The 16,103-nt window shown below is 40.0% G+C and overlaps 1 protein-coding gene across 1 annotated transcript; it reads right to left on the bottom strand.

Moving 5' to 3' along the window:
* Window positions 1-5,784: 5,784 nt before the first annotated feature.
* On the bottom strand, window positions 5,785-15,853 carry rpn1 (ribophorin I). The gene is made up of 10 exons (XM_062986173.1): window positions 15,503-15,853; window positions 13,551-13,615; window positions 11,150-11,456; window positions 10,632-10,841; window positions 10,329-10,521; window positions 8,518-8,617; window positions 7,831-7,969; window positions 7,474-7,593; window positions 6,776-7,021; window positions 5,785-6,528 (listed from the first exon to the last, which is right to left on the bottom strand). Exons 1-10 carry the CDS (start codon window positions 15,743-15,745, stop codon window positions 6,346-6,348), a joined length of 1,806 nt encoding a protein of 601 aa, XP_062842243.1. The 5' UTR covers window positions 15,746-15,853; the 3' UTR covers window positions 5,785-6,345.
* Between the last annotated feature and the right edge of the window lie 250 nt (window positions 15,854-16,103).

Raw genomic sequence — 16,103 nt, 5'->3', positions numbered from 1 at the left:
CTCCTGCTTATCTGCTAATCAGCTGGAACTAAATATCAGCACACACATTAATACATGAAGAAAAACGTTAGGTTATAGCCTGGCCTACATATGTGGGGCTTCTTATGAAAGGAACACGTTAGCATGTCTAATCTCTATCTGGTATAGAAAATACGACCAAAAATATTAGGACACCCTTCGAATAATAGACTTCAGGTGTTTCAGCATCATATATTGCTAACTGGTGTATTAAATCAATTATATAACTACAATTATGTGCTTTACATTTTGGTCACTTACTGTTCCAGCATAGCTGTGCCCCTGTGCACTGAGTATAAGGTTCATAAACAGTCCAAGCTTGTTGTGGAGGAACCCCAGTGGGATGAACAGAGCCTGGGCTTCTCATTTTTAATGCTGTCTGTAAGTGCCTATCCTAAACTGACACAAGATCCCACAGACACAGTCTGAAATCTTGTGGAAAGCCTTTTGAGAAGAATCGAGGCTGTTACAGCCAGAGGAGAACCACACACTTTCCATACTGTTGGCCATGGCTTTGAAATGGATGTCCAAATAGCTGATGGTCAGATGTCCTCATTCTCTTTGCCTTTTGTTAGTGAATAAATTTCTTGATCTAATCATTATCGAATATACATATTTATCACTCATTTCCCCACACTGAGAAAAAAAAAAAACAGAAATCCTGTTAAAGCTGTTTATAAGCCAGTAAAGAATACAATTAAACATTGTCTAATATATGCATGTAACTAGTGTATGTGACACAAACTCAAAGCTAGTAATTCAAACTTCATACCTATGCAAAACCCATTCTGACATAATCAGAAAGAGGGACGTGGTGTAAGAGGGACACTTTTGACAATTTCCCACCCTTGAATGAAGAACAAATCACTTCTAACACACCAGCACAGCACTATTGTATGTTTTTGCAATCCCCAGGCATCAGTGCTGATAGATATTGTCTCGATTTCCCTCTAGTGTATATTTTATAGAATGATTATTGTATGGCAGATACAATGTGGTGGTGTAATTATGGACCCGAAGGCTGTTTTGTTATTTCAGTTCAGGAAATGACTTTAGCATGACCTCCTGGGGAAGTCAGACCCCTGAGTGACCCGTCTGCGCTAAACGCTTGAAGTATTAGCATAAAGCCCATATGTGAAATAAAAAGTGGCAGAAATGAGGAAAATAATCTCTTGATTACACAGAAAAGAATGAAATTACACAACTCATTATTACTACACAACACAAATAAACGTAATCGCTTCCAGACACAACCTCTCATCAGCCTATAGCAGGGCAGCACATACATATTCATTCACCATAGAAGTAAGTCAAACACAGAGAGGCCAGATCACTTACTGGCGTCTGTTTGGAATGTGGGAGAAAAGTGTGAGAACGTGTTAAAATCAAACTAAAACAAAGATTAAACTTGAGCCGCACCAACAGTCCAAAGACGTGCAAGTGAGGTGGATTGGGGATACAACAATTGTCCATGACTGTGTTTGACATTAAACTTGTGAAGTGATGAATTTCGTGTAATGAGTAACTACCTGTTCAGTCATGAATGTAACCAAAGTGAAAACATGACGTTAAAATCCTAATAAACAAACAACTATTTATTAACGTCATGTTTTACACTTTGGTTACATTCATGACTGAACAGGTAGTTACTCATTACACAAGATTTATCAGTTCACAGTTTAATGTCAAACACAGTTACAGAGAACTTTGCATCTCTAATTCACCTCACTTGCAGGTCTTTGGACTGTTGGAGGAAACCGGAGCTCCCGGAGGAAACCCACGCAGACACAGGGAGAACATGCAAACTCCACACAGAATGGACCTGGACCGCCCCACCTGGGGATCGAACCCAGGACCTTTTTGCTGTGAGGCCACAGTGCTGCTACTGTTACTGAAAACGAACGTATACATTTCTTGGTCTAGTGTGCCATCTAGGGGTGTATGAGCATGTATTCATTGCCGGGAAAGTGCAATGAAAGTGATAATTTATGTTTTGTTATTATATAATGATGATGATCATGATTAACTAATTAACCATTGAAAGTAGAAATCCCAAAATCATTTAGTGGTCACAGCATACTAATGATACATTTACTTCAGAAATCATGACACACTGCTCTCCCCTACATGAAAGTGAATAAACTTTGGTGATACTGGCCCTTTATTTACTTGGTATCGGATCAATACCAAATTTTGCAGTATCGCACTACTTACTACTAGTTGCTCATTGGTCTTTGTGAGTCACGTGTTTAGTGCAGGTCACCACTGTAGATGTGTTGTGTTTGTCCACGATACAGTAAAAGTAGCAGCACAGACTCTTACATTATTTATTTTTTATTCTTTCGAAGCAGTAAAAGCTGGAGAAACAGAAGCGAAATGAGAGGAAACCACACCTAGACGAACTCTGGATGCCAGGAAGCGTTATTTGGATAAATAATCATCTGTTAACAGCATTGATAGGCTAAGTTTGTTGCGCTTGTAGCTGTAAATGTTTGTGTTGTTCATGCAAAATGTTCATTATTGTGCACAAAGTGTGTTTAGTTTTTTGTCTGTGTTCACTTACAAGTACAAATAAAGTACATATATTGAAATGTTACATAACTGCACTTGATTACTGTCCTGATTTGCTCACACACTTAAAAACAATGGTTCTTTAGTTGAGACGACGGTTCATTTGCATGCTTAAAGGCTTCTTAGCATTATGAAATGTAGGTTTAATTATCGTCGGAAAGAGAAATTAAGCAAACCACATTTAATGTTAGTCCACGGTTTGGTTTTGTGTCCTTGATGCCACTTTTAAAGCTAACAGAAGCATAAATCAATCTCCCTGCTGAAACTTTCTCATGGATTTAATTAATATTTTTTCATTCTTCTTTCATTTGTGACATAACAGTGTACGGTTTTGAATATTTTGATTTGCATATACAGAAATAGGCGCAGTTTTATAGAAATGATGGTGTAAATTATACCTTAATAAGGGCCGAACGCGCCTTACGCACTTTGCGCAACCTACGCAAATTCACGAAATTCAAACGTAACGTAAGTCAGGTTCGTGAATCGGAGCATGCGTAGTGAGGCTCTCGTTCCGTTTGCGCATGCGTAGTAAGGCTCTCATCTCATGTGTTTGTTTCGATGAATAAATGCTCCTTTCTTTTGACTTTGTGCTTATAAATGTAAACAGAACAGCATCTATTTAAAAATTTAATAAAACAAGGACACATTTATTCGGTCACTATTAAACATTTACATATTTATTCACCCGGCAAGCACAGCTATGTGGTATGAGTTAGCCGTTTGGTAACGTTGTGAGAAAGTAAAGCACCAGAAACAAGAAATCTGACCGCTTTAAACATCTGAATTTATCTACAACCCTACTGAGAGCAGCTGTTTACAAAACGTATAAATTACAATATTAATATGATAGAGTTATAAATACAGAGTGCTTATAGAAACAGAAATTACCGCATTTAGCTTAGCAGCTAACACTAGCGGTGTTGTTAAGCTTGTATATTAACTCACAGCTGTAATGTCTTTCGTGTAGTTAGTGTCCTGAACGCAGTGCACAAGTCTTTATTCTATATCTTTCATAATGATAATAGTTATGGTGTATGAGGTGTTTGGGTTTTAGTCAGTAAATCAGCTGTGAATGGGTTGGCTAGGCTAGGACTGAGTAACTTTATTACTTGTTGCTCATAATTAAGGTCCTACTTAATTCACGACCATAAAATGAGCATTTTCCTGTGTAATATGACACTTGCAGTAAGTTTGTGTTTAGCGGCATCATAATTAAGTGTAACAAACCTTTCTGTGCTGTTGTGTTCCACAGAGAAGTTTTAGCTTACTAAGCTAACATCTCCCTCCGTGTACCGAAAACTGTTAAATTCACACTGACTAGCCCGAATTTACAAATAAACACACTTGTACACATTTAAACAATTTAAAAATCAATGAGAGTTTATTTACATTTGAAAAGAACTCCGTTTGTTGCTCCGCTGTATTTAAAATCCTTGGAGAGAAAAGTTGTGCCGCAAAGAATGCTGGGATTGCGTTTATAAGATGTACATCAGAATATGTTTTTTACCTCACTTATCATTTACTCAGTACCATGTACTGCCCAACACTACACTTGTCTTTGGTCTTGTCTCCTTTAATTACTTTTTAGATTAGAAATGTCTTTTGTATTTAGCATGCCGTGTTTTACTTGCATGGTGTATATTGTATTGTCTTGCACTTTTTGTTCTATGTTGCACCCTGGTCCTGGAGGAACGTTGTTTCTTCCAATATGTACCTGTATAGAGCTGAAATGACAATAAAGCCTCTCCTGAACTCCCCTGATAATTTCTTGTTTAAAGAGGGGCTCAAGGAATTTACTGTTTGCAAATTTGTATTCAAATCTAAATTTATAAAAGAAATAAAAGATTGATTTTTTGAATATAATATTTAGCTAGTAATACAGTATAATTAGATTAATTATATAAGATTCAGTTGGCTGAAAAAGAGGGATATCAAATATAAACAAAATATATTGGCTTTTAATTGGAATGTCTTTACCAATTTTTTTGTCCAAATCCCAGAACACATCCACCCAAAATGTAAAGGTAAAGACACAATCAAAGAATAAATGATCAATCTACTTACTAAAGCTTTTACAAACCACACACCTATCAGAGATGGTTTCAACTGAACAAGTTACCTCAGCAAAGATCCACATGATGGCGCAGAAACACCAGAAACATTCTGACAGAAAACGCTTCATTTGATTTGTGTCCTTGATGCCACTTTTAAAGCTAACAGAAGCGTATATCAATCTCCCTGCTGAAACTTTCTCTTGGATCTAATTAAGATATTTTACGTTTTTTATTTATTTCTGACAGAAAACTGTAAGTTTTTTTGAATACTTTGCTTTGCACATACAGAAATAGGGCCAAATTTATGGAAATTATCGTTTAAATTACAGCTAGGTAAAGTATGAACGCAGTTTACGCACTCTGCGCATCCTACGCAATTCCCCCTTACGCAAGTTTCCCTACGCAAATCGGAGCATGCGCAGTGAGGCGCTCGTTTCATCTGCGCATGCGCCGTGAGACTCATTTCGTGTGTCTGTTTTGGTGAATAAGTGCTTTCTTTTGATTTTGTGCTTATGAATGTAAACAGAATAGCATCTATTCATACATTTAAATGAACAATGACACATATATTCGTTCTCTATTTAAAATGTACATATTTATTCACCCGGCAAGCACAGCTACGTGCTATGAGTTACCCGCTTGGTGGTGATACACTATGATGGAAACGTTGTGAGAAAGTAAAGCACCAGAAACAAGAAATCTGAGCACTTTAAACATTTGAATGTATCAACAACCCTACTGAGAGCAGCTGTTTACAAAAATGTATAAATTACAATATTAATATGATTAAGAGTTATAAATAGTTTGGATACTAACTCACAGCTGTACCCAGTCTTTCGTATAGTTAGTGTACTGCACACTGTGCATTATATATCCTTCATAATAATAATTATGGTTTATGAGTTATTTAGGATTTAGTCAGTATCTTAGCTGTGAACTGGTTGGCTAGGCTAGGTTGCTACTGTTCGGCCTTGAGCAAGGCCCTTAACTCTAAATTGCTTGGATTGTATATATTCACACTGGTAAGCCACTTTGGATAAAATCATCTGCTAAATGTACATAGGTAAATGTAAGTAAATAAAAAACCAAACTAGTAAAGTCTTTGTTTTCTTCTACTGTTAATAAAGACAGACACAAGTTTATAACAAGATTGTTTTATTTCAAGTCACATTTTGACACTGCATTTTGCAAAACTTTGCATTTTACACCCCAACACACAAATCTCTTTTATTCTTCCTTTAATCTGGTAATCAACCGCATTCTTTACAAAAAAAGAAAAAAAATCATACGAAAGGAAAACAAATCATCTGAAAATGTAGTAACGTGCTATCCTTGTTTTTCGAGCTTCAGAGCATTTGGTTCAGGGCAGCACAGAAAACATTTTTAGAAACGAAGTGCCAATGATGCTGGAAATGGAATAACTGGCTTATAAATCCCAAAATGGACGATGTGCATAAAAAACCCAAAACAACAACAAAGAATCAGAAGCAAATCTCATTTTAAGTAACTCTGTATCTTGTAGCACATGTTGAAAAGCCCTCTCACACTGCCTACTGCTTAAAAAGGCATCGTACACACTTTAAGGTGGCCCAGTGCTCTCTTGGATGAAAAAGTAAACAGAGTGTGTATGAGAGGGGTCGGGGTGTAATTTGGCTGAGTGATCAGTATACAACAGCACTGTGTGTGTAGGTGGTTTGATTTACAGAGCGTCAAGAAGGTTATCGATACGTGTAATCAGCTCCTGTCTCTTGCCGGTCAGGGTTTTCTCCGACGTGATGTACGCCTCCTTCTTCACCTTCCCGGTGACCAGGCGCTCAGAGTCCTGGCACGACTGCATTACCAGATCCTTCACCTGCCCGTCCAACTTCTGGATCTCGCCCACCTAGGGGAGAAAGAAGAGGGGAAAAAATAAAGCCATGTTTAGTTGTTTCTTCTATAGCAAGCATTTATATAGAGCAAACAGCTAAAAATTGTTGGGTTTGTAATATAGTAAATATTCTCCATACAAGATTGCTACCAAGGCCTGGCACTAGTGTTGGTCAATAAAGGTCCAGGCTCCAGAGTTTAATCATAATGTGCTTTACACCACAAGAGTTTATGACTTTAAAAGTTATCCCACATGAACGCACCTTATCGGCGAGGTCAGAGCCCTCGGTTTTGAGCCGGGATTGCAAGGCTGCAATCTCATTAGTGAGGGTGCGATGCTCGGCCTCCAGATGCTTACGCCCGGCGTTAAGAGCACCGCTGTCGCGTGACTGCTTGTAGCGGTTTACCACCTCATCGGTTTGTCGGTACAGACCCAGTCTCTTGTTTACCAGAGTCAGGACCTGCTCAGTGATGGAGGCCACCTTCATACGTACTTCAGCCGCAGGGTCCTGCAGGACAGAAAAAACACGGATGTAATGATGTGTAAAGTTCTGCAAATGAACTTGTGTAGTGACGAGTCAAAAATATAATCTTTAGTATATTTGCATTTATATAGATATCACACATAATAAGTAGCTGCAATGAATTTGCATTAAGGGCAATATTTTGCATTAACAATTTGCAGATATTTAAGAATTAACTGTAGAACCAAGCGAGTAATCTACTTCATTGTAATGTGAATCCTGGGCAGGGTTGCAGTGCGTCTAGAACCACCCAGTATTGCTGGGCACAAGAAATGGTCACCAGTGAACGCTTTAAAAAATCTAGAGCAACTAAGCCATCTTCTGCATGTATTTGGAAGAAGATAACACAAAAAAAATGTGAGGCTCCTCGCAGACCACAGATGACAATGGAATACAGGTCCTACGCTCACATGATTTCTGACTTAATATGTGCGCACCTTAGTGATGGAGAAGTCTAGACGAACGTAAATAATGACTGTGAAGAAGAGGATGTAGAATGCCCCGACCACCAGCAAGGGTTCCTGCAGCATCAGGATCTTATTAAAGGTGTAGTGAACCTGGAAACAACACATAAATGGAACAGATCAGTAGGGTCTAGCATACTTGAACCAACAACCATGCCATTAGTTCTGAAGGATCCAGGTACCACACCATGACACATGATGCATCGATTAGCAATTGAGCAAAATTACAGTAAAATCTTAGTAGATAGGTTTATTAATATTTTAATTGAAATTGATCGTATTTTATATGGATCATATTTATTAAAATAGAAGTTTGGCAGGGAATCTCACCACCATGTCCTGAATGTGCTGTTCCACCAGGTTCTTCTTGGTGGCCACCAGCACAGTCCTGCCAAAAGTATCCAGGTAAGTGTAGTGCAGCTGGTCAGTGCCTCGCTCAATGTCGTAGGGAGTCTCCAAGTGAACATTCCTGATAAAAGAAAAAAATGTTGTAAAATTATAGTACAAAACTGTAACGTTATAGTTCATCACCAGTCTATTTAAACTACTCAGATCAATAATTAATCGGTTAGCCAATAACCAACCATTAATTTGTTCTTCCATCAATTCTGTTGTTTTAAAGGACAATTAAGATTCATTTACAACAGCTGATGGTTAAAATTTTAATTAATTAATGAGAGCAAAGCCATAAATATGATACTCGACAGCTTATAAACAGCCCATGCAGAGGTTGACCAATCCTCAAGCATGTATGAACCAATTCACAGCATGTTTACATTCTGCACCCCTGAAATCAGTACTGTGTAGAAACACCCCTGACATCACCCAATATAAAGGCACAAATCTGCTAAACCTTATATTTATCATTAGTATGTGTAAATGTATGTAAATTACATTGGTTTACATTACTGCCACTTTTTTCTTTGCCGTCATGGTTTTATTGTAATCTCTTCAGTTGAAAAAGTACAGAAATTTGGATTGGCAGGGCAATAAAGTTTGTAATGTAGAGTCTGGTACCTGGCTCCTTCTGGGAGGACGAGTTTGACGGTGAGCTGGTCGATAACTTGATCATCATAAACGTGATCAACCAGCCGCATTTTCAGGGCATACTGTTCACCTGTAAAGCAAAAAAAAAAAAGCTTTCAAATCTACATACAGTGTATCACGAAAGTGAGTACACCCCTCACATTTCTGCAAATATTTCATTATATCTTTTCATGGGACAACACTATAGACATGAAACTTGGATATAACTTAGAGTAGTCAGTGTACAGCTTGTATAGCAGTGTAGATTTACTGTCTTCTGAAAATAACTCAACACACAGCCATTAATGTCTAAATAGCTGGAAACATAAGTGAGTACACCCCACAGTGAACATGTCCAAATTGTGCCCAAATGTGTCGTTGTCCCTCCCTGGTGTCATGTGTCAAGGTCCCAGGTGTAAATGGGGAGCAGGGCTGTTAAATTTGGTGTTTTGGGTACAATTCTCTCATACTGGCCACTGGATATTCAACATGGCACCTCATGGCAAAGAACTCTCTGAGGATGTGAGAAATAGAATTGTTGCTCTCCACAAAGATGGCCTGGGCTATAAGAAGATTGCTAACACCCTGAAACTGAGCTACAGCATGGTGGCCAAGGTCATACAGCGGTTTTCCAGGACAGGTTCCACTCGGAACAGGCTTCGCCAGGGTCGACCAAAGAAGTTGAGTCCACGTGTTCGGCGTCATATCCAGAGGTTGGCTTTAAAAAATAGACACATGAGTGCTGCCAGCATTGCTACAGAGGTTGAAGACGTGGGAGGTCAGCCTGTCAGTGCTCAGACCATACGCCGCACACTGCATCAACTCGGTCTGCATGGTCGTCATCCCAGAAGGAAGCTGACGCACAAGAAAGCCAGCAAACAGTTTGCTGAAGACAAGCAGTCCAAGAACATGGATTACTGGAATGCCCTGTGGTCTGACGAGACCAAGATAAACTTGTTTGGCTCAGATGGTGTCCAGCATGTGTGGCGGCACCCTGGTGAGAAGTACCAAGACAACTGTATCTTGCCTACAGTCAAGCATGGTGGTGGTAGCATCATGGTCTTGGGCTGCATGAGTGTTGCTGGCACTGGGGAGCTGCAGTTCATTGAGGGAAACATGAATTCCAACATGTACTGTGACATTCTGAAACAGAGCATGATCCCCTCCCTTCGAAAACTGGGCCTCATTGCAGTTTTCCAACAGGATAATGACCCCAAACACAACCTCCAAGATGACAACTGCCTTGCTGAGGAAGCTGAAGGTAAAGGTGATGGACTAAACAGAATTGAGCACCTGTGGCGCATCCTCAAGTGGAAGGTGGAGGAGTTTAAGGTGTCTAACATCCACCAGCTCCGTGATGTCATCATGGAGGAGTGGAAGAGGATTCCAGTAGCAACCTGTGCAGCTCTGGTGAATTCCATGCCCAGGAGGGTTAAGGCAGTGATAATAATGGTGGTCACACAAAATATTGACACTTTAGGCACAATTTGGACATGTTCACTGTGGGGTGTACTCACTTATGTTGCCAGCCATTTAGACATTAATGGCTGTGTGTTGAGTTATTTTCAGAAGACAGTAAATCTACACTGCTATACAAGTTGTACACTGACTACTCTAAGTTATATCCAAGTTTCATGTCTATAGTGTCGTCCCATGAAAAGATATAATAAAATATTTGCAGAAATGTGAGGGGTGTACTCACTTTTGTGATACACTGTACATGTACAAGTGATAAAAGCAACTAGTCACAATATACATACATGATAGCATGAAGAAAATATTTGAAACTAAAAGGGACGCACCCAGTGTGTAAAGATACTCATAGCTGGGCAAATTGTAGCCGATAACGTAGTGCGTCTTCCAGCCCCCGAAGAGGGGAAAGCGGGGACGGACTTCGACCTCAACGGAGTCCTCCAGAACCTGCAGGTGAGAGGTGGAGATGTTGCCGATCTCATCACGGTAGTACACGTCTTGAGCAGAGGCAGGGAGGATTGTCTGTAGGAAGACAGATCAGACTTAATATATAGGGGAATCAATCATCTTACGTATTGCAATATTACAGTTTTTTCATTTTCTTTTTTAAAAAATTATGCATAAAAGCAGACCTTGAAGGACTTGACTGAAGAAACGCCACTGTCAGACTGCCTCTGGTAGTCATAGCGAGAGAATGCTCCCTTCAGGTAGGCTCCTGTTTGTCTGAGGTCAATAGTTTCTTCCACAGCGATGTTGCCCCAGTGGGAAACCTCAATGGTGCGAGTGAGGCTGGAGATGGTCAGGAAGGGCGAGTTGTTTTCATAGTGGATCTTCATGGTGTCCTAGAGAAAATACATTTAACATCAGTCAAAGCAAACATACAGCAAACAGGAGAACATGTTCAATAGAGAGCCATATCAGTAGCATTCTATAAACATGGTGGTAACAGAATCATGCTATAGGGCGCTTTTCAGTGGATTAAGGGCTGGATGAATGCAGAACATCCCTTCAAAGCCAAATCCATCAAAGTCAAATCCACAACACAATAAAGTACAACATATCACAGGGTCCGTATATAAAGCTGTGGATGATCATCCTTTATAGTTTTTCTTTCACAGTATTACACAGTGACTTTCTAACATCTCAGTACCTGGCTAAAGGCAGGAATGTCCTTAAACGGGCCATACTCAATCGCATCCTCGTTCTTGGTTGGGTTGCCCAGCTTGGTGTAGCTCTCCGCGGCTTTGGAGGTGAGGCGTACACGGGTCGTCTGGCTGCGAGTTGGGTAGGGTGAGAAGTGATAGTGATTGCCCTGGAAGACAACCAGCTGCCTTTCAGCTTGGGTGATATGGCTGGGGAACGGCGTGAGCACGTGGCTAAGCACAGTCTCCACTTTAAGCCGCAGTTTGGCGCCTGCTGCCAGGGCAGAGGGCAGCTGCACTTGGAAGAATGTACCACTGCAAGGGGAAAATAACACATCAGATGAGAAACGTATAGCTACGCGTACAAATTTGTTTGGTTGTTTTGTTTTTAGTATTGTTTATTTCAGCATATTTCAATAACATTTTACTTGCTGGGGATGCCAATTATACATTTGTATGTATTGTAGCATTGTGGTATTCTTCTGCATAAATACACTACCAATTTCTTGGAATTTCATTTTTTTTTTAAACGCTTCACTTTATATAACTACATGTCCGCTTGACAATGCAACTGATAGACTAATGATTTTTGTCCCTGACACTTTGCTGTATATTTTACATTTCAGCCAGTCAGAAGTCCATATACAGTGTATCACAAAAGTGAGTACACCCCTCACATTTCTGCAGATATTTAAGTATATCTTTTCATGGGACAACACTGACAAAATGACACTTTGACACAATGAAAAGTAGTCTGTGTGCAGCTTATATAACAGTGTAAATTTATTCTTCCCTCAAAATAACTCAATATACAGCCATTAATGTCTAAACCACCGGCAACAAAAGTGAGTACACCCCTAAGAGACTACACCCCTAAATGTCCAAATTGAGCACTGCTTGTCATTTTCCCTCCAAAATGTCATGTGATTTGTTAGTGTTACTAGGTCTCAGGTGTGCATAGGGAGCAGGTGTGTTCAATTTAGTAGTACAGCTCTCACACTCTCTCATACTGGTCACTGAAAGTTCCAACATGGCACCTCATGGCAAAGAACTCTCTGAGGATCTTAAAAGACGAATTGTTGCGCTACATGAAGATGGCCAAGGCTACAAGAAGATTGCCAACACCCTGAAACTGAGCTGCAGCACAGTGGCCAAGATCATCCAGCGTTTTAAAAGAGCAGGGTCCACTCAGAACAGACCTCGCGTTGGTCGTCCAAAGAAGCTGAGTGCACGTGCTCAGCGTCACATCCAACTGCTGTCTTTGAAAGATAGGCGCAGGAGTGCTGTCAGCATTGCTGCAGAGATTGAAAAGGTGGGGGGTCAGCCTGTCAGTGCTCAGACCATACGCCGCACACTACATCAAATTGGTCTGCATGGCTGTCACCCCAGAAGGAAGCCTCTTCTGAAGTCTCTACACAAGAAAGCCCGCAAACAGTTTGCTGAAGACATAACAACAAAGGACATGGATTACTGGAACCATGTCCTATGGTCTGATGAGACCAAGAATAATTTGTTTGGTTCAGATGGTCTCAAGCATGTGTGGCGGCAATCAGGTGAGGAGTACAAAGATAAGTGTGTCATGCCTACAGTCAAGCATGGTGGTGGGAATGCCATGGTCTGGGGCTGCATGGGTGCAGCAGGTGTTGGGGAGTTACATTTCATTGAGGGACACATGAACTCCAATATGTACTGTGAAATACTGAAGCAGAGCATGATCCCCTCCCTCCGGAAACTGGGTCGCAGGGCAGTGTTCCAGCATGATAATGACCCCAAACACACCTCTAAGACGACCACTGCTTTATTGAAGAGGCTGAGGGTAAAGGTGATGGACTGGCCAAGCATGTCTCCAGACCTAAACCCAATAGAACATCTTTGGGGCATCCTCAAGCGGAAGGTGGAGGAGCGCAAAGTCTCGAATATCCGCCAGCTCCGTGATGTCGTCATGGAGGAGTGGAAAAGCATTCCAGTGGAAACCTGTGAAGCTCTGGTAAACTCCATGCCCAGGAGAGTTAAGGCAGTTCTGGGAAATAATGGTGGCCACACAAAATATTGACACTTCAGGAACTTTCACTAAGGGGTGTACTCACTTTTGTTGCTGGTGGTTTAGACATTAATGGCTGTATATTGAGTTATTTTGAGGGAAGAATAAATTTACACTGTTATATAAGCTGCACACAGACTACTTTTCATTGTGTCAAAGTGTCATTTTGTCAGTGTTGTCCCATGAAAAGATATACTTAAATATCTGCAGAAATGTGAGGGGTGTACTCACTTTTGTGATACACTGTACATGCATGTGTGTGTTTTTCAATGTTAAGCAATGTGGTAAAAAAAAAAAAAAAAGTTACCCTTCATTTGTATCATAACTGTCTGCATAGACATTTTTAATAAACCTGGAGCAATGCTTACCTCTGTCCTTTGATGGAAGTCTCCTTCAGTTCTAAAGCTTCGTCTTCATCTTCTTCACCTTTCACCTGTTTATCACAAATAATTCAGTGTTTATACGGTGCAAGTGGATTCAATGATTAATGATGAATACTTGTGGGAATTACACAATTACATTTTAACAATGGCACATCTGCTTTTGCATTAATCTATTTTAAAATATGGCAATGCATTTTTGTTACAAGCAGGTACAGATTAGATGCAGATGACTGATGTATAGTTCAGGAGTGGTTCTTAAAGTGGTGTCCAGGTACACAAAACCTTTTCCTCTTGAGGAGGAACTAAATGTGAGTGAGTTATAAAACAGATCAGTAAGGTACTTTACTACATATAAAAAAAAAAGAAAACATCGTAATATAAAATATAAAACATGATTATGCACATTTCACCAACACTATTGGCGAGATGACATGCTAACCCTCTTAACATGTGAATAATTGCTTAACATATAAATCTATAGGTGCCCATGTTTTTTTATTTCTTTGCATAAAAGGGGGTCTTTGGCTTCCTAGTGTTTATTGAACATTGGGTGTTGGTAAAATGTGGTTTTAAGGAGAGGATCTCATAGTGGAGTCCAGGGACACAATACAACTGTGCCAACCTTTTTCTCTTGTGTTGGAACTTTTACCTGCTAAATGTGAATAAGTGGGTTATAAACAGATCAGTAAGGTACTTTAAAAACATTAAAACCACATTTTACCAACACACAGTGTTCAATAAACACTAAGTTAATGAACTAATATCCACAAACCCAGTGGCAGGGACCAGTGTATTAACATACTTTTATAACAATGTATGGGGAAATATAGGCCTCATTAATAAACCTGAGGTACCCTCAATTCCAAATTAAGCTCATGGTCCGGTGTCCACATACTTTTGAACATGTGTTTTTATATAAAAATCCCTGTTTGTGTGTAAATTACAGCTAATTCACTCACACGGAAGTGTTTTGTGTTTCTGTCAGCGTATACGTGTCATGCAGCTACTGGCACTCTGAGAGAAAATGAGCTAGCTTATGCTAACCGGTCAGTTGTCTTAAAATGTATAATTACATATCGCTTTATTATTAATGTATTATACTATAACACTAACTCAGACTAAGTAAGTCAGACTATAGTGTTTTGGACACTTTTAATGGTAAATGAACTGACGAGTTTGCTTAGCTTAGCAACAGTGGCTAAAGTTGCTAAGGCGAATGAATTAATGCGTTATTAAAGTGTTAAATTCTCAAAAGAACTCTACACAAATCTCATAACTTTGCGCAATTCTTTATTCATGTGACGTCTGCAGTAAACGTGGATAACACTATTAGAAATGACGTGCTAAGTCAAATTAGCCCAGTCAGTCAGCAACCGCCACCGGCTGAATACCAATCGCCTCCTTGTTCCCTACACAAGCGCCCTGCAACTTCAAGAAGTAGAAATAATATACTTTATATGTGCATTATATACTGAACAGCTATTTATAGTCTGAAAAGCAACCATTTGAGTCATACGATATCAGCTTATGTACCTATTACGCTTATAATGGATCAAAAGTAGATACAAATAGATATAATAATGACTGAAGTAGGGCAATACAGTCTGCTAGAATGTCATTCAAGAGTCAATTCTCGTCTATAGCTGTGCATGTATTTATGTCAGGCAAAAAAGCCACTTTCAGCTGTCCTGTTATGTACAAATTAACGTGGGTTACATATTGCTGGCAGTGCTTAAACACTGGCCAAATACCAAACGGCTATGTATTCCCTACACCAGTGGGACAAATCTAATAGGAAATATAGGCGCGTGCACCCTACCTAGTGCACCTAGTATCATTTACATATCAATTTGAGATACAGCCATCTCCGTCTGCACTAATGGCACATAACTCAAACTGGAACAATCACTAAACAGCTCTAGTTTTAATCTACTTACAGATGCTCCGAAGTAAGCGAGATGCGGGACGAATTCAGGTTCCAGTGCAAGAATAAAACTCTGCGCAGAGGTTCTGCCATTATTTGAGAGAAGGATCTCGGCAGATATTTTAGCCAGGTGTGTGCTGAGATCCACAGTCCGCTTCACCTCTTCATTCACTAAACCGTCAGCCCAGACTCCACACAGCAAACCGAGAAACAGAATGCACGCAGACAGCCGCAAACCGACCCCCTTTCTGTGCATGATTAGATATGTTATAAAATATTTTATAAAAAAAAAAAAATGCCGAATCGTTTGTGGGAAATGTATTTGAATAAGAGCAGCGCAGCCAGGCCCGTCTTTCCTTCTTTGCTACTGCTGTGAGCGGTTGTTTATCTCACCCGTTTTCCGACATACAGGCTTTATGATTGGCTGGTTTGCACACACAAGAACGTCCATGAATGGACGATTCTACTGTGAGTTTTAACACTAGCCAATCCTGGTGTAGAAGGCGGGACTAGACGGAATACGGGTGGGGCTAGAGTAAGGATGACGCTTAATTCATTTGTGCAGTCAGTGACGTCTGTTGGCAGACAAGTTAAACCACACTACATGTCCAAAA

Source organism: Trichomycterus rosablanca, chromosome 24 (assembly GCF_030014385.1).
Source record: "Trichomycterus rosablanca isolate fTriRos1 chromosome 24, fTriRos1.hap1, whole genome shotgun sequence".
NCBI classification, from domain to species: Eukaryota; Metazoa; Chordata; class Actinopteri; order Siluriformes; family Trichomycteridae; genus Trichomycterus; species Trichomycterus rosablanca.
This window is presented reverse-complemented; position numbering and strand designations above follow the sequence as displayed.